At 48.0% G+C, this 19,176-nt stretch overlaps 1 protein-coding gene across 1 annotated transcript; it reads right to left on the minus strand.

Annotated features, from left to right (window-relative positions):
• Window positions 1–12,790: 12,790 nt before the first annotated feature.
• DCS_07771 (uncharacterized protein) lies at window positions 12,791–14,212 on the minus strand (the record flags this gene model as incomplete). Its single annotated transcript, XM_040805055.1, has 1 exon — window positions 12,791–14,212. The coding sequence occupies one exon, from the start codon at window positions 14,210–14,212 to the stop codon at window positions 12,791–12,793; it is 1,422 nt and encodes a 473-aa protein (XP_040655159.1).
• Window positions 14,213–19,176: the final 4,964 nt, after the last annotated feature.

Genomic DNA, 19,176 nt, shown 5'->3' on the forward strand with positions numbered 1-19,176 from the left:
AGCGCGCGACCCTTTGACGCGCGCGCTCGGCGAGCCCAATATCACCGCCCCCGAACCTCGCCCTAGCTGTGGGCAGCAAGGTTTTCCTCCCTCTCCCACCCCCCCCCCCCCCCCCCTCCCCATCATTTTCCCCTGTAACGGCGGCCACCACCCGCCGACCACTGTACATGACGAGCGGCGACGGCGTTTTCCTGGCATCGGAGTGGCAGAGTAGCTAGATGCGGCCCGGGACGCGGGAGGCGAGGCGGCCGCCGCGGCGAAGCTTTGGCGTCCGCATGCGGAGCCGGCTCCCTGCGTCTCTCCATCTCCGTGCCTTTTTCACTGCCTACGTCGACTTTTTCCCCCCTTTTTATCCATCTACGAGCTTGCGTTTGGTCGCTGCATGCCATCTTTGGCACGAGGCAGCTCATCTTTTCATCTCCATCCACCTCATGGAAGAGTTCGGCGTTATCGGGCGGTCGGGGAAAGAAGGCACGCGCAACCCAGCAAACACGAGCGGGTCGATTTTGTGAGCGAATAATCCAAGAGCCGGCACCCGGCCGGAAGGCGGCATTGCTTTGGTATTTGTAAGATTACGGACGGCCGCGGCGTCGCCGGATAAATGACGACCGGCGCGCGAGTGTGCCGGCGGCTAGGTGCAAGAAATATTGACATTTATGTGATCCTTCCCTCGCCGCCGTTCAAGCTTGACCGATGCTCCTACAAAGGAGAGATGGACCCGTTCACGACTGTTGCTGTATAGATAAGCCTGAGGAGAGCTGTTTGCAAAATGCGGTGTTGGCTCGCTGAGGAGTGTCTGTTGCTGGCGATCGTTTTATCCTCGTCTCTTTTTCTTGTCGTAGTGTCAATAGAAAAGCGTTAGCCGAGAGATGCTCAGTGGGAAGCCGAGAAAACGAAATGACATGCCTGGCCAAACGTTCCGGCGCATGTCCAAGTATGCAGACGTCGTGATGTGATGACGATGTTGCCAACCCTTGCTCCCCCAGACGCGTCTGATGAATGCAGTCAACGAGCCGCACCAAGCAGTGGACGACGTGTTTTGCTCAGCTTCCAACCTTGCGCATCGAGTATTTGCATGTAAGCCGCATCGTATCGAGGAATTTGCTTTCTGCAACTTCCTTCCACCTCCGTCAACGGCAATCTCTTGCAGTCCGGACAGTCACGCCAACAAGCTATTCTCGGTTTCTTCAGACAGTCATGGATGGAAAATTTCCGACATCTGCATCCTTTCGAGTGTAGGGCACAAAATGAGCAACTCGCATCACAGCCGGACCTCTGCATCGTCAACGCTTGCGTCGAAACTGGAGCATGTCAACGATGTTGGCAGAATACTTCGATGTCTCCAAGGAGGAGACGCGTAAGCTAAGGGGGTTCGAGCACGATAAATCTCTTGATTACTGTCCATGCCCTGTCGATTGCTGGCGCCCATGTTCTCAGGACAGGCCACGGTCGAATGTGTAGTGAGGCAGCTGTGAGGTTCCGGCCATGCTGAGGCGGGACTTCGTTCCTAATCACAATGCTGACATGATTTTCCGACTCTTACGCGGCGTCCTTGGTCAGAGCTTCAGCAGGTCGTTTTTTATGGAAACCAAATATTGCATGTCCCATCAGTGCCTCGATTTTCAGAGGTTGGCGTATCGAAATTATTCGCAGTCATTGTTTCTGGACAGTGCCGAACAAAGTACTGCCAGGATTTCGTTCCTTTCCTGGCCAGCTTCTGCCAATATGTAGCTCATCCGACGACCTGATTCAGGGCGGTACTGGAATTCTCCAAGTGAGTGGTCAATGGTCGTTGGTGCAAGGTGTTTGTCTTATGAACAAGGAACCTTCACTATCGCCCCTGCACAAGCATGCCCTCGCCCGTTCTCCTTGATCGATGTTTGGGGACGAGTAGGCGGCCGCCTCGTCGGCCACGAGCCGATACTTACAGATGAGGGGGTGCACCCGCGTGAGAACAGCCTCGATCTCATCTTCTGAATATGATGAATGATGCCATCATATTCCTTGCCATTTTATCAAGATCTCGCTTTCACAGTAAGGTGAACCACCAACACCTCAGGGACTGAATGTCCGAGATGGAAGAAATTTTCCAGCGTGGCTTCGCACCGAAGCTTAGTGTTGAATCAAACATATCCCTTTACCCTACTTGCAATTGTTGTCAACTTTGCGACACCTCCCAAGGCCCTCGACGAGTATCAGTGGCGGTTCGGCTTCGCGGCTCTTGGTGCCACGACAATCTACACGACAATCTCCAACATCTGCAGTTCGCTCGGGTCGGTGGCGCAAGGGAAGTTTTCTGCATATACTTTCGGTCGGCGACTAGCTAGGATCGTGATATGGACTTATTCACGTAGCTCGCTTGCAGTATTCGTCAGGAGTATAATTGTTGGTCTTCGGAACGACGGCAACAGAATGTTAGCAAGTAACAACTGTACAATATTTTCGTACCGACCATCGAGTTGTCAAGAAGCCGATTATTGTAGGAATCGAAAAGGAATGTATTGGCTAGCAACTGTCACAGCCCAGGACGATCAATGTTCTTGCCATCAAAAAAAAGAGCAGGTCGTGGGATTCTCATTTCTCCATTTCTTGCATGCTAGGATTAAAATCCGAATACTCCTGCCAGGACACTTTGGACACCCAAAGTGACCGGAGTTGACCATTCCTCGTACCTCATAATTCGAAGGGCAGATTTGTCGAAGGCTATATCCTCGGAAGAGGTTCAAAGAACCCCCGAATAGCTGTTTGCGTGGCGACCTGGAATGATACCACGTTTTCTGTATTTCAAACGATAATGCCAAAGGCCTACCGATTGTAAGAAATTCCTCCCAGATTGCTCCCTACTGCGACATTCGCTCTTCAACGGCTATGATCTCCATTCCCCAATTCGCAGGTAATATTGAATCGGGTAACCAACTTGTTGCCTAGATCCTTCGCCGCACCGTTCAGGATTGAGCGCATTGATACTCGCCATGGCAACGATCGACGACCACGACCCAATACATACCGATTTACACAGCCATCCAAGGCTCAAGTCCTATCGGGGTAGAATCAGAGCCAGAGGCCAACTACTGGTAAAGGCTGGATCAACGGCCCCTTTTACTTGACAAGTTACGAAAATAGAGAACAGAACAGTGGGGTATTTATCGGTGACGTTTCCACGACTAAGACGTAGCTGCCGGACACTCAACATCAATCGCTATAATATCTGTGTCGGAAAAAGTATTTCAACTATCCAGGAGCTTCAGGGTATCAAAGAGTACAACAAGTTGGGTTGTGTCCGGTTCTGCACCCATATCGGCGAACTGTTGCTAGCATGATCAGTCGCAAAAAGTAGTCTAGTTGACTTGAGCAAGAGAGTCAAGCATTTCGAAAATCTTGCAGCTCACAGTGATACGAACGCCATACCGTACATTCTACAAGTTGAGGGATCATATCTGTTTACGGCTAGAGAAGGCAACGTAGTCGGATGGGGACATTCCGGAAAGTTGACAACTATACCGCTGAAATTCATCCGTTATTAGAATCAATCCGACCACGAAAGCCCGGTGGACAGTAGAGAAGTTGCACAGAATGCAATTGGCGGTATCAGCCCTCCTCGCAGTCCAGCTAACCGCTTGGATCGATTTTGAATTGAGCGGTTGCTGAAACAGGGTTGGTAGGCAAATGGCCACAATTAACGCCATTGTTAAAGCGTGGTACATGAGCATTTCGCTGTAGAATTATGTAGATACTTGTAGCATGTATGTGTGTAGGGGATGAGTATTACATGTTGTCAAATGCGTCGGCGTACATGTAGGCGTATACTGCAACGAGCTGCAAGCAATCAGCTAGATGGGCCACATGAACGAACCTAGCTATCGCCAGATGGTCGAAGACGAATACTTGATATTCTCTTTGGTGCTATTGTTGCAGGCCACAAGTTGTCCATAATGTGCTCATTTATGCAGGCTGAAAGATTACATAAAAAGTCTGGAGACATCGTACTATGATAGGAGCGTGGATCACGTGACAAGGCAAACGGGTTGTTGGTATCAAGTGGACTGCAAGCATATTAGCTGGAGAGCTCTCAAGACCAAGGAAGGGGAGGTTTTCTAGAGATCAATGCACTCATCGCCTTCTTCTTCACAGCTAGCTAGCTACCCGTTACCGGCCTTTTAGCTACTATAAATCTTTACTCTATCCCTACTGGGCCCATTGGGTCTGCAATAGTTTTGCATAACTGGCTGCCCCGGACTTGAACGCCGTTGGAGTCGCTTGGTGTGATACACCCGCTCGTATTGAGTGATATTTAACCGCATAGGAAGCCATTGCGAGAGTTTGATAGAGTTCAACAAAAACGGTCTTGTTAGCCGTTGCTTTGGCTTATGGTCCTTTTCGTGATATTCTTGGGCCGAGGGGTTCTCTCAATTGCTTGAACTTCTTCACTTTATACCGTCTTTACAAGGCCTCTGGCAGGCATTGAGTTGGGCGTAAATTCTACTGGGAATTTCTTCCCATGATGCTTCTACTTGTGCTACATAGCAATGAAACGCAATGTTATTGCAATCCAACTAACCTTCCTCAATTGCTGTTCTAGAACTCGACGGTTCTGTAAGGGGATATTGATAATGACATACAGCTGAAAATAACCAGACCCGTCTGGCTAGAGCCCACATTGCCTCCCTATGCTGCTCAGCAACATTGTAGAAGACTAGCTATTAGGATTTAGTAATAGGTTTTACAAAAGAGGCCGAGCTGCTGGCCTTGTAACGCTCTTCCATTGCCATAATGGGGGAAAGGCATGCCTTGGAGAGTTAGCAAGCGAAGCATCGCTTATTACTATATGTACGTCGCCTTACTTTGGAGTCGTTCAATCAAATGTGCCTATTAAATAGATGTATTTGAATCATTGTTTCGCAGCAAGATATAGTGGCAAGAGATTGTTAATGACTTGAGATATGATAATTGTTGTGGAAATAAGGCAATACTTCTACGAAAAAGGACGCTACAGTTATTGTAGCTACTGAAGTCGAAGCAGCTGCTACAGTCTCAAGGACTATCTTGGTCGCAATAGCTGTCTTGATATAATAGCTACCTTGGTCGCAATATGCCATCCTGGCTTGTGAAGGACTACACGCGTAAGACGCTCGGTCGACACACTTGTTGAACTTATAACACAGCAGCTGTTACCTACGACTTATTAGACTGGAAGGAGTGAACTGTACGGGAATAAAGGAAGACCAACTTGTTAAAAGCAGAAAAGAGCTCCGCTGTTTCGCACTTTGTTTGTCCTGCAATTCAGTCTAGAGTACGAGTGCATGTGTCGGCTGGCAGGTTGCCAATGGACTTATGCTACAACCGTTACATGACTGCAGCAGGCCATGCAATATCTGATGCTTATTCTGGATTTGGCTTATTGGAAAACCCATCTTCTGTGAATATGAAGACCTGCATCCCCCCTTCCTTCAGATAGAATAATCAATGGCATCGGATCCTGTTTCCAGTAACCAACTGAAATTAACCACTGTCCCGTGCGATCATCGGCCTGCCTTGTTGCAAATTGCAAGTATTACAAGGCAGACTTGGCTACATCTACCAAGAAAATATGAAGCTATATATGAAATTGATCCGATCCGTTCTTGCATTGTCTAAATCTCTTGAAAATTGGCCTTATTCTAGTACGCCCCGATAGGACCAAGGCAGCAGTCATGCTACTGTTCGTTGCGCGCACGCTCTACCCTGTTTCGGCATTTGGCAAAGGGGGTACGAGTTGACCAAGCTGTCTGCGAAGAGTCCATTGACTACACCTTTAAGCGTCCCGCGCTGTGCACGTCTGGGAACACAGCCCAGGCACTAACCGGGCCTTGGGTTGTAACAATCGCATGGCATACCATTGAGTTTTCGTTAACATACACCGCCTACTTTGGCAGCTACAATTCAACACATTACCAATAGTCACAGGATTCGTCCAACAAAGCTGCCTGCACTATAGCACACGAGATTTGCGAACAACAACACAGCTACCTATACCAGGTAGGACTACTCCGTAGGACGCCTATTAATTCACTCGCAGCTGATGTGCGGTTGCCTCTCCAGTATTACCAAGTATTTCAACTGCACAGGGGGGGGGAGGGGGGGGGGCACGTTACCCCGAGTGTGACCGCTCACAGGGGGCTGGGCTATTAAGAATGCGGAAGGAGGAGGCGTCTGGGTTGGGATTAATGTGGCCGTGGCTTCGTGCTCGCGCCGAGCTACCCGTGACTGGACTGCTAGCTATTAGAACTCGACCTTTGTGCACTCAAGATTCGGGTATTTCCGCAGTTGAGATGCTATACTGTTGCTGCTGCAAATACTACAGGTAAGTCAGTTACTTGTAGCTATTACATGCTAGCACTACCACTACTTACTGGCTATTACCGTGCTGCCTGCACGTAATACCAGGTAGTAGTGTCATTTTTGCTCTGCAAAGGTACAGTCTGCACTTGAAAGATTTCCACGACCAGAAAATGGTGATCCAGATCCCCTTGTCCAACTGCTGTGTTAGCCCTACCTGGCACATAATACAGTAATGGACCAAGCCAAGGGAAGTCATAACCCAGTCTAGATGCTAAAACTACCTACCAATAGTCCTGCCAAAAAGCAAAGATGTGCAGGGGGTCCTAGATCTAGGCATAAGTTACTATAATACCTAAAAGCCACATTCTAGAAACGGGGATGCGCCAGGGGCTGCACTAAATTCGTTGCAGCCACGTAGATCTTGCGAGTTCCGTTCCCCTCCGCAAAAGTATAGCCTATATTACTGTATCCGTACACCTAATCCAATCAACCCAATTTCTATGAACATGCACAGGACATTCATTAGCAGCAGAGAATGGTAGAGACGATGATGCTATACCCATCCATAGTCACAAGACAAGAGATTCAACCAGCTCGCCTATGTTCTTGAAATTGACCACTGTAAGGTATTTGGATAGATGCGAAGTATCGAGAAGGACGAGAAGGGACTTCATTAAGAAAGTCCGCATTGCAGGTTGATGGAAATAGCTATATTGCCGGCAGTCGATCCGAAACGAGGCCCTGACGGATTATCGCTTCGTCTCCCTCCTTGCCGGCAATATTGAGATCGAACCAAACGTCCGACTTCTGTAGGAGACCGCTTGGGTGTGTGTAGTTGATGCCTATTGCATCGATCCGTGTTCGCAAATTATGCGTACTGGAACTCAACTGTTGCAACAGACTGCAATCGCTAAAAGGGTCATAGATTCGAATCCAGCCATGGTCAGATTGGTCAGAATCAGTAACATAGTGGTACTGTACGAGGTGTGTTTGCTGGTAATTACTACTGTTTCAGAATGGTTACGGACCCATAGATTTGCCCGCTTATATTTGCGTGAAAGTGGACACTGTTCTGATGTGTAGCTGTACAAGCAGCGGGCATCACACACAAGTACTATTAGTTGGCAATTAGTGATACAAGTACGGCCATGTCAAAGAGTCCATTACGGAGTACTCCGTCCTGTGAGCAATGTTCCTCCGCACAGCTTGACCGTGCTATTTGAGCGGGTGGGTCTCATTCGGACCATTGTTTAGAGCCTGAAAGGGGTTGCGCCTCTCTTTGCTGGCACGGTATGCGGTCCTGTACTGGCTGGGTGACGTTATGTGAGCAGTGGCAGGAGCCTCACTGACTCTCGGTGCTGGTCGTGGATTCAATCGACTTTGCTAGACGATCCGTATTCTCTTCCCATAACTCTTTTGTTGTACAGGCCTTTCCTCCGCCTGTATGCACCGTGGCAAGTGTTGCAAGGACATTTGGGATGCGTCCTGGAAATCATCAACCACTGCGCAACTCTTGCTGTTCCTCCTTCAATCACCTGCGTCGTCTCCCTCGCATGCTTTCCAAATATCCCTCGTCCGCTAATCTCACCATAAACCTTTCGTCGAGACGATACTGGCGAATCCCAGTCCGGTATCGCCCTTCTAATTGCATTGTGCAGCACTTGGTCGGTCTTTAGCTTGGAAAGACATTTCAAGTGAGTAAAGCGTACGACAACCGTTACAAGACCTTTGCGCTAGAGTGGCTGCGATGCCATTGCACACTAGCAGAATACAAGTCACCCCGCTCTATGGGTTTGTTTGCTCGGGAGAACCCTGTCGCGGTATAGCGATTGAATCGACTGGTGTTCCAGCATCACCGCCATTTACTGCCTAACGGCTAGCTAGGCCTGTTTGCAGGGCCAGCGTTGCCTTGTTCTGGTGCGAGAGATTGCATGGATCTGCACTGCAGCATTGCAGCTGCGTCCTATCCTACCATTTTGTGGAATTTCCAGTTGCTCCTAATACCCAACCTCCGCCAGGTTTTGTCGCACCGACCACTACCGGGAAGGCCTGACAGAAACAGGATTCCGTACCTATTGCTATTTTTCTCCAATCTTTCAGGTGCACGGGTATGGAGCGTTGATATGTTGCGCTTACGATGCTCTAGAGTAGATTCGTGGAGGCGTGGCGCCAGAAACTAGGTATCAAAATAGCGTGGTCATCAATCCGGCTACCTATCTATCTATGTGGGCTTGCGATAGTTCTGGGCTTTTGTTTCTATCCGAAACTTTATTGCCAAGCGTTCCGTCCTCTTCCATCTCGCTCGTCTCCAGATTTGGGTTATATTTTGCTTCCAATTGTAGTTAAACGAGAACAACACAGAGACAGTCGGTATTAATACTCTTAGCGCTTGGGGATTGGCAATATTCCTTCATAAAGAAGACAGCGCTGCAGCTCGCAGTAACCAGAATAGCAGCATACTTGCGTCTCGGTGGGCACCTGATCGCCTCGCCTTGTGCGTTTGAAGGATGAGCCGCTCGTGCGGGAAATACGATTGCCAGATCGATCCTGGCTAGGCTTCGTGCCTACGTATCCTATTGGTCCGGTTGTGAGCTCGGTTTCGGCCCATAATCGGGATATCTGGTCACGGTACTCCGTACTCCGTAAACGTTTTCTGTTTAACCGTGTTTGTCCGAAGTGGCATTCGACTTCAATCGATATTTGTTCTAGCCCTTCATGCAACCAAGAAAGGCATTCTACTCGATTATTACCTGAAGTCCAGCCACAGTGGGTCGGTCTTTGAGGCTCAAACAGATGTGGGCGAGTAAGAGAACCCAATGTTCACCAGAGAGGAGTTTAGAGTTTTGCCAAATCTGTTCTCAAATCCGTCCTTACCGGACCCCAAAATTAAAGCTCGACCATTCTCAGTGAAGCCTACTTCCCTTGACCTGCACCACATCAGCCATATTTTTTTTTAGCTCGGCCAATAGGCCTAAGCCATAGGATCCTATCTGGAACGGCGCCAAGATCGTGAGATAGAACCATAAAATATGGGCCCTAGAATGCGGGAATGGGGATTATATTGCTTGTACTCCGTACATTAACCCATATCGTGGGGATACATGCACCTGTTGCCAGGGGCAGATGTCAACACTTCGTTTACCTTAGCCGCATTATGCGACATGAGGTAGTGAAATACATAGGTGCTGGTATGGCTGGCTCGCGTACTGGAGGAAAGTATGGAATACCTCGTCCAGCATTCATTCTCTTGCAGAGTTAGAACCATAGTCAAGTGCGTGCCCAACTTGCAATGCGTAGTTCAAACCCTTCCGTACTGGGCAATTGAATTACTACGCATTGCAGTCACAGATCTGTTTCCATGACTGGCGCGATAGATTCCCGCAATTTTATTCTAGATGCTGGCAAATATCGCACAAGATGCAGCAGACAAAAAGGACTCCAACCGAGACGTCTAGACCACTGACGTTTCGCTAAAAAGCTTAGCCCTCAAGCCGAACATGGCGCTACAACCAACATTAGCCAAACAACCTAACAATTATGCAACTGTGAAGGAATAGTTCAAATAGAAGATGTGTGTGGCTGTTATCCGAAAAGTCTATCTGGTATCCATCCCCTAGGCCATGTGTGGCCCAACCGTACCTGTGGGATCAACCCACCGAACTGGGGCGTTTGATATGTATTAGCCAGATACAAATTTCCACTACCCGTAGCATCCAAATGACATGTTAACCGCCATACCACTGGCGTGGATACGTCCAGTGCTATCGAAAGTACGGCTGGTGAACATGTGCTTGCATCCCAACACGACAGCGTACATGCCCAGGCCGGGATCTGGTGGCCGCTGTTCCTTCCCGTCGAACTAGGCAGGTAGGAATGGAAATACCATAATAGTGGATTACAATTGTAGAATATTATCATTAAAATCATAGTCTCGCTCCTAATAAATGGAAGCAGGACGAATTATCTAGTAGATAACCCCATGTCCTAATAATATTGATCGAACACGGCTCCTGTTACCCGAAGATAGTGTCTCTCAAAGTGGATGGAAGCAACAGGGCTAATTCATTTTAGCCACCTGCCAAAAGCCTACTAAGAACTATTCTAGGTACTAGCTCGAAACAAACCGAGGTAGTAGTTAAAGGTAATTATGCCCCGAAATCAATTGCATATAATTTACTCATGATTTAGAGACATCAAGTCCCAATATGATTTGATCTCCTCTTCGCACTTCAACATTACATTACGTTTCTAAATTATTTAAATAGGTTTCCTCACATATGTGTTGCTATGAATCTTATTAATCTAAAGATCTTCAGCATACTAGGATCGCTCCTTCTCTTAGTTTTCGGACAAGATCATTCATATCACAATGGCATTATTGTCGTCGAAAAGCAGCCGATAGAGTATGCTTGCTCGGACCTTACGACCCAAAGGGGCATCCTTCGGTAAATTGCAAACCCAGCCACTCTTCACTCGGTAGTATATTAACGTCCGCTATTAGTACATATACATGGTATCCAGATATTGTAACAGCTACTACCCAAGGGTCAGTTGCTGGAACATCGACGATCTGGCCAAATCCTGACTGCACGTCTGGATGCACTGTCAGTGTTATCGTTACCGTCACCGGCACGGTGTCTAGTACTAAACCTACCCTCCTTACGACCGTTACGGTCGCGGGGGAAACGCCTGGAACTACAACTATCCTGCCGCCAACCTGGTGTACTACTGGATGTACAACCAGCGTTGTCGTTACTATTGCCGGCAGAATTGTTACCCGAACTACCTTAGGACCAACTCCAGGAACTTCGACAAATTTGCCAGCAAGCGGATGCGTTACTAATTGCATTACGACTATTGTTATTATCCAAACAGGTGCTATAGTAACTGTTTCAGTTCCAGGACCGACACTAGGAACATCTACAATCCCTCCACCAGACGGGTGCACTACAAGCTGTACTACTAGCGTTATTGTTACTGTTTCTGAAGGGACTATAACTCGTACTACTCTAGGCCCAATTCCGGGAACCTCGACGATTCTCCCACCCGACGGCTGCGTTACTGGTTGTGTAACAGTTATTCTTGTAATCCAGACAGGCGCTTTAGTAACAATTTCAACTGTAGGTCCGGTAGCGGGAACATCTACTATCCCCCCTCCTGCTGGATGTACTACAAGTTGTACTACTAATATTATTGTTACTGTTACTGGAGGATATATTACCCAGACTACTTTGGGACCGATTCCAGGAACCTCAACAATTCTACCACCCGACGGATGTACTACTGGCTGCGTTACAAGGATCATTGTAACCCAAGCAGGCTCTCTAGTAACAATTTCAACTGCAGGACCGGTTGCAGGGACATCTACAATCCCTCCTCCTGCTGGGTGTACTACAAGCTGTACAACTAGTATTATTGTTACTGTTACAGGCGGATTTATTACCCAGACTAGTTTAGGACCCACTCCGGGAACCTCAACGATTCTACCACCCGACGGATGTGTTTCTGGCTGCGTTACCAGAATAATCGTTATCCAAACGGGCGGTTTAATAACTATTACAACCGCAGGACCGATTCCCGGAACGTCCACTATCCCCCCCCCTGCTGGGTGTACTACAAGCTGTACTACTAGCGTTATTGTAGTGGTTACTGGAACTATTGTATCTCAGACTACCCTAGGACAGGTTCCGGGAACTTCAACAATGCTGCCACCCGCCGGGTGCATTACTGATTGTGTTACGATAATTATAGTTACTCAGACAGGTGTCCTTAGAACTGTTACAACTGCAGGTCCGAATGCGGGAACATCTACAATTCCTCCACCAGCAGGATGTACTACAAGCTGCACTACTAATATTATTGTTACCATCGCCGCTGGTATTCTAACCCAGACTACTTTGGGACCGACTCCGGGAACATCAACTATTCTACCACCCGAAGGATGTACTGTTGGTTGTGTTACAACCGTTATAGTTATCGAAACTGGTGCCGTTACAACTATTAGAACCCCAGGACCTATTGCGGGAACATCTACAATCCCACCACCACCTGGATGCACCACAAGCTGCACTACTAGAATTATTGTTACAATTAATGCCGGCATACTAACTCGTACAATTTTAGGCCAGATTCCAGGTACTACAACAATTGTACCACTCGCTGGATGCGTTGATGGTTGCATAACTTCTGTTATCATTACCCAAACAGGCGAAGTTACAACTATATCTACCTCAGGACCAGTTCCTGGTACATCAACGATTATTCCGCCAGAAGATTGCACACATCCCTGCACAACCAGCATTATTGTTACTACAGTCCCGAATGAGCCTCCAGATACAATTGTCACTAGGATAACTACTGGCTCAGTTGCGGGTACAAGTACAATCATACCACCGCCGGACTGTACGCATCCTTGCACGACGAGTGTTATCATTGCTGTTTTATCAATTCAGGCAACAGATACGGCGCCCATTTACTCAACGGTCACTGGACCAACACCAGGTACAAGTACGATCCTTCCACCACCGGATTGTACGCCTCCATGCAGAACAATTGTCATTGTAACGGTTGCGCCGACAGGAGGTACCGAAACGCCTATAATTTCAACGGTTACTGGGCCAATAGCGGGTACAAGTACGATTCTTCCACCGCCGGATTGCACACCACCATGCAGAACGATACTCATTGTCACTGTTGCTTCTACACAACCTCCGATTTTCTCAACCGTCACTGGACCGACGGCCGGCACAAGTACTATCAACCCACCACCGGATTGCACGCCTCCATGCAGACCAATAATCATTATTACAGTTGCTTCTACAGGAGGCCCAGAAACGCCCATCATTTCAACAGTCACTGGACCAACACCTGGTACAAGTACGATTCTTCCACCGCCGGATTGTACACCACCATGCAGAACAGCACTTATAGTCACCATTGCACCTACGGGAGGTCCTGAAACTCCTATAATTTCAACGGTGACTGGACCAATAGCCGGCACAAGTACGATTCTTCCACCGCCGGATTGTACACCACCATGCAGAACGATACTTATTGTTACTGTTGCGTCTACACAACCTCCTATTTTCTCTACGGTCACTGGACCGACGGCTGGTACAAGTACAATCAATCCACCGCCAGATTGTACGCCTCCATGCAGACCGATAGTCATTATAACAGTTGCTTCTACGGGAGGTCCCGAAACACCTATAGTTTCAACGGTCACTGGGCCAATTGCTGGTACAAGTACGATTCTTCCACCGCCGGATTGTACACCACCATGCAGAACAATACTTATTATTACTGTTGCATCTTCACAACCTCCTATTTTCTCCACAGTCACTGGGCCGACAGCCGGCACAAGCACAATCAATCCACCGCCAGATTGTACACCTCCATGTAGACCAATAGTCATTATTACAATTGCGTCTACAGAAGGACCCGTTTTCTCGACAGTAACTGGACCAACGGCCGGCACAAGTACGATTCTTCCACCGCCGGATTGCACACCTCCGTGCAGAACAATAGTCGTTGTCACTGTTGCGTCGTCCGAAGTTCCTATTTTTTCAACAGTCACAGGACCGACGGCCGGCACAAGTACGATCCTGCCACCACCAGATTGTACGCCTCCGTGCAGACCAATAGTCATCATTACAGTTGCGTCTACAGGGGGTCCCGAAACACCCGTTATCTCAACGGTCACTGGCCCAATAGCTGGTACGAGTACAATACTTCCACCGCCGGATTGTACACCACCATGCAGAACAATACTTATTGTTACTGTTGCGTCTACACAACCTCCTATTTTCTCAACAGTCACCGGCCCAACGGCTGGAACAAGTACAATTAATCCACCGCCAGATTGTACACCACCTTGCCGACCAATAGTCGTCATTACGATTGCGTCTACGGAAGGTCCTAGTTATTCAACAGTGACTGGTCCAACAGCCGGCACAAGCACGATTCTTCCACCGCCGGATTGTACGCCTCCGTGCAGAACAATAGTCATTGTCACTGTTGCGTCTACAGAAGGTCCTATATTTTCAACAGTAACTGGACCAACGGCTGGTACAAGTACAATCCCTCCACCACCCGATTGTACGCCTCCATGCCGAACAGTAATTATTGTCACCGTCGCATCTTCTCAAGGTCCTATCTTTTCTACAGTGACTGGGCCGACGGCTGGTACGAGTACGATCCCTCCGCCTCCTGACTGTACGCCTCCGTGCCGAACAGTTGTTATTGTTACTGTTGCGTCTTCACAAGGTCCTATCTTTTCAACAGTCACTGGACCGACAGCTGGTACTAGTACTATCCCTCCACCGCCCGATTGTACGCCTCCTTGCCGAACAGTTATTATTGTTACCGTCGCATCTTCTCAAGGTCCTATCTTTTCTACTGTAACTGGACCGACAGCTGGTACAAGTACGATCCCTCCACCTCCTGACTGTACGCCTCCGTGCCGAACAGTAATCATTGTTACTGTTGCATCTACGGAAGGTCCTATTTTCTCAACAGTGACTGGACCGACGGCCGGTACGAGTACTATCCCTCCACCACCTGACTGTACGCCTCCATGCCGAACAGTTGTTATTGTTACCGTTGCATCTTCTCAAGGTCCTATCTTTTCTACTGTAACTGGACCGACAGCTGGTACGAGTACGATCCCTCCACCGCCGGATTGTACGCCTCCTTGCCGAACAGTTATTATCGTTACTGTTGCATCTACAGAAGGTCCTATTTTCTCTACAGTAACTGGGCCGACGGCCGGTACGAGTACGATTCCTCCACCTCCTGACTGTACGCCTCCATGCCGAACAGTTGTTATTGTTACTGTTGCGTCTTCACAAGGTCCTATCGTTTCAACGGTCACTGGACCGACAGCTGGTACTAGTACTATCCCTCCACCGCCCGATTGTACGCCTCCTTGCCGAACAGTTATTATTGTCACCGTCGCATCTTCTCAAGGTCCTATCTTTTCTACTGTAACTGGACCGACAGCTGGTACAAGTACGATCCCTCCACCACCCGATTGTACGCCTCCATGCCGAACAGTAATCGTTGTTACTGTTGCATCTACGGAAGGTCCTATTTTCTCAACAGTGACTGGACCGACGGCCGGCACGAGTACTATCCCTCCACCTCCTGACTGTACGCCTCCGTGCCGAACAGTTGTTATTGTTACCATTGCATCTTCTCAAGGTCCTATCTTTTCAACGGTAACTGGTCCAACGGCTGGTACAAGTACTATCACTCCACCGCCTGACTGTACACCTCCGTGCAGAACAGTTGTCATTGTTACTGTTACATCTAATCAACCATCCGGATCGCTTGTTTTCTCAACAGTAACTGGACCAACAGCTGGTACAAGTACCATTACTCCACCCCCCAATTGTACTCCCCCATGTAACACCGTAGTAATTGTTACTGTTGCGTCTACGGAAGGACCAATTTTCTCAACAGTAACTGGACCGACCGCAGGGACAAGTACGATCAATCCACCGCCTGATTGTACGCCTCCGTGCAGAACAGTTGTTATTGTTACTGTTGCGTCTTCACAGCTTCCCATTTTCTCAACTGTGACTGGACCGACGGCCGGTACAAGTACGATTACTCCTCCGCCTGATTGTACTCCTCCATGCCGAACAATAGTCATTGTTACTGTTGCATCTACAGATGGTCCAATTTTCTCAACTGTGACTGGACCAACAGCCGGGACAAGTACAATCACGCCACCCCCCGATTGCACGCCTCCGTGCAGAACAGTCGTTGTTGTTACTGTAACGTCTGGTCAACCCACCGGATCACTTGTCTTTTCAACAGTAACTGGACCGACAGCTGGTAGAAGTACCGTCACTCCACTTCCAAATTGTACACCTCCGTGCAATACAGTTGTTATTGTCACTGTTGCGTCTACACAACCTCCTATTTTCTCAACAGTAACCGGACCAACGGCCGGAACAAGTACAATCACGCCACCACCCGATTGTTCGCCTCCATGCAGAACAATAGTTATTGTAACTGTTGCGTCTACAGAAGGTCCTATTTTCTCTACAGTAACTGGACCGACAGCCGGTACAAGTACAATCACTCCACCACCTGATTGTACGCCTCCGTGTAGAACAGTTGTCATTGTTACTATTGCGTCCTCACAAGGTCCAATCTTTTCAACCGTGACTGGACCGACGGCTGGTACGAGTACGATCTCTCCATCGCCAGATTGTACGCCTCCATGCAGAACAGTAATTATTGTTACTGTTACGTCTACATCACGTACCATAATCACCGATCCAAGTCTTACACTACCTACACCACCTGCTATTTTCTCAACAGTGACTGGACCGACGCCTGGTACAAGTACTATAACACCACCACCTGACTGCTCCCCTCCATGTTTAACAGTAATTATTGTTACTGTTACGTCTACATCACGTACCATAATCACCGATCCAAGTCTTACACTACCTACACCACCTGCTATTTTCTCAACAGTGACTGGACCGACGCCTGGTACAAGTACTATAACACCACCACCTGACTGCTCCCCTCCATGTTTAACAGTTATTATTGTTACTGTTACATCTTCATCACGTACCATAATTATTGATCCAAGTCTTACACTACCTACAATATCTCCTATTTTCTCAACTGTAACTGGGCCGACGGCTGGTACAAGTACTATCACACCACCGCCCGATTGTTCGCCTCCATGTTTAACGGTTATTATTGTTACTGTAACTTCTTCATCACGTACCATAATCACCGATCCAAGTCTTACACTACCTACACCACCTGCTATTTTCTCAACTGTAACTGGACCGACGGCTGGTACAAGTACCATCACACCACCGCCCGATTGTTCGCCTCCATGTTTAACAGTAATTATTGTTACTGTAACATCGAACGTTCCATCTGGTTCAATTATATTTTCAACAGTCACTGGATCAACTCCTGGTACAAGTACTGTTACCCCAGGCCCTAATTGTACCCCTCCATGTAATACAGTAGTCATTATTACTGTTACATCTGGTCAACCTCCTGATACAGCTATAACAATAACATCGCAAGGGTCAGTAGCTGGTACGACTACCATTACACCACCAGCTGGTTGCACGCACCCTTGCACAACTAGTGTATTAGTTCTTGTTACAGGAACCAATATCTTTTCAACCATTACTGGAACGGTTCCTGGTACAAGTACAATTACTCCACCACCGAATTGTACGCCTCCCTGCAATACTGTTATTATTGTTACTGTTACCTCCGGTCAACCACCTGATACTGCCGTAACGATAACATCTCAAGGATCCGTCGCTGGTACGACTACCATTACACCACCAGCTGGTTGCACGCACCCTTGCACAACTAGTGTATTAGTTCTTGTTACAGGAACCAATATCTTTTCAACTATTACTGGAACGGTTCCCGGTACGAGTACAATCACTCCACCACCGAATTGTACACCTCCTTGCAACACAGTCATTATTGTTACTGTTACCTCCGGTCAACCACCTGATACTGCCGTAACGATAACATCTCAAGGATCCGTCGCTGGTACGACTACTATCACACCACCAGCCGGTTGCACGCACCCTTGCACAACTAGTGTTTTAGTCATTGTTACAGGAACCAATATCTTTTCTACCATTACTGGAACGGTTCCCGGTACAAGTACAATCACTCCACCTCCGAATTGTACGCCTCCTTGCAACACTGTTATTATTGTTACTGTTACCACCGGTCAACCACCTGATACTGCCGTAACGATAACATCTCAAGGATCAGTGGCTGGCACGACTACCATTACACCACCAGCCGGTTGCACGCACCCTTGCACAACTAGTGTTTTAGTCATTGTTACAGGAACTAATATCTTTTCAACTATTACTGGAACGGTTCCCGGTACGAGTACAATCACTCCACCTCCGAATTGTACGCCTCCTTGCAATACTGTTATTATTGTTACTGTTACCTCCGGTCAACCACCTGATACTGCCGTAACGATAACATCTCAAGGATCAGTGGCTGGTACGACTACCATCACACCACCAGCTGGTTGCACGCACCCTTGCACAACTAGTGTATTAATTCTTGTTACAGGAACCAATATCTTCTCAACTATTACTGGAACGGTTCCCGGTACAAGTACAATCACTCCACCACCGAATTGTACGCCTCCTTGCAACACTGTTATTATTGTTACTGTTACCTCCGGTCAACCACCTGATACTGCCGTAACGATAACATCTCAAGGATCAGTGGCTGGTACGACTACCATTACACCACCAGCTGGATGCACGCACCCTTGCACAACTAGTATATTAGTTCTTGTTACAGGAACCAATATCTTTTCTACCATTACTGGAACGGTTCCCGGTACAAGTACGATCACTCCACCACCGAATTGTACGCCTCCTTGCAACACTGTTATTATTGTTACTGTTACCTCCGGTCAACCACCTGATACTGCTATAACGATAACATCGCAAGGATCTGTCGCTGGTACGACTACCATCATACCACCAGCTGGTTGCACGCACCCTTGCACAACTAGTGTTTTAGTCATTGTTACAGGAACTAATATCTTTTCAACCATTACTGGAACAGCTCCCGGTACAAGTACAATCACTCCACCACCGAATTGTACACCTCCTTGCAACACAGTCATTATTGTTACTGTTACCTCCGGTCAACCACCTGATACTGCCGTAACGATAACATCACAAGGATCAGTCGCTGGTACAACTACTATCACACCACCAGCCGGTTGCACGCACCCTTGCACCACTAGTATTATCGTTATGGTTACAGGTACCTCTATATTCTCAACAGTCACTGGAACTATTCCAGGTACAAGCA

The sequence above is a fragment of the Drechmeria coniospora genome, chromosome 03 (genome assembly GCF_001625195.1).
Source record: "Drechmeria coniospora strain ARSEF 6962 chromosome 03, whole genome shotgun sequence".
Classification (NCBI taxonomy): Eukaryota; Fungi; Ascomycota; class Sordariomycetes; order Hypocreales; family Ophiocordycipitaceae; genus Drechmeria; species Drechmeria coniospora.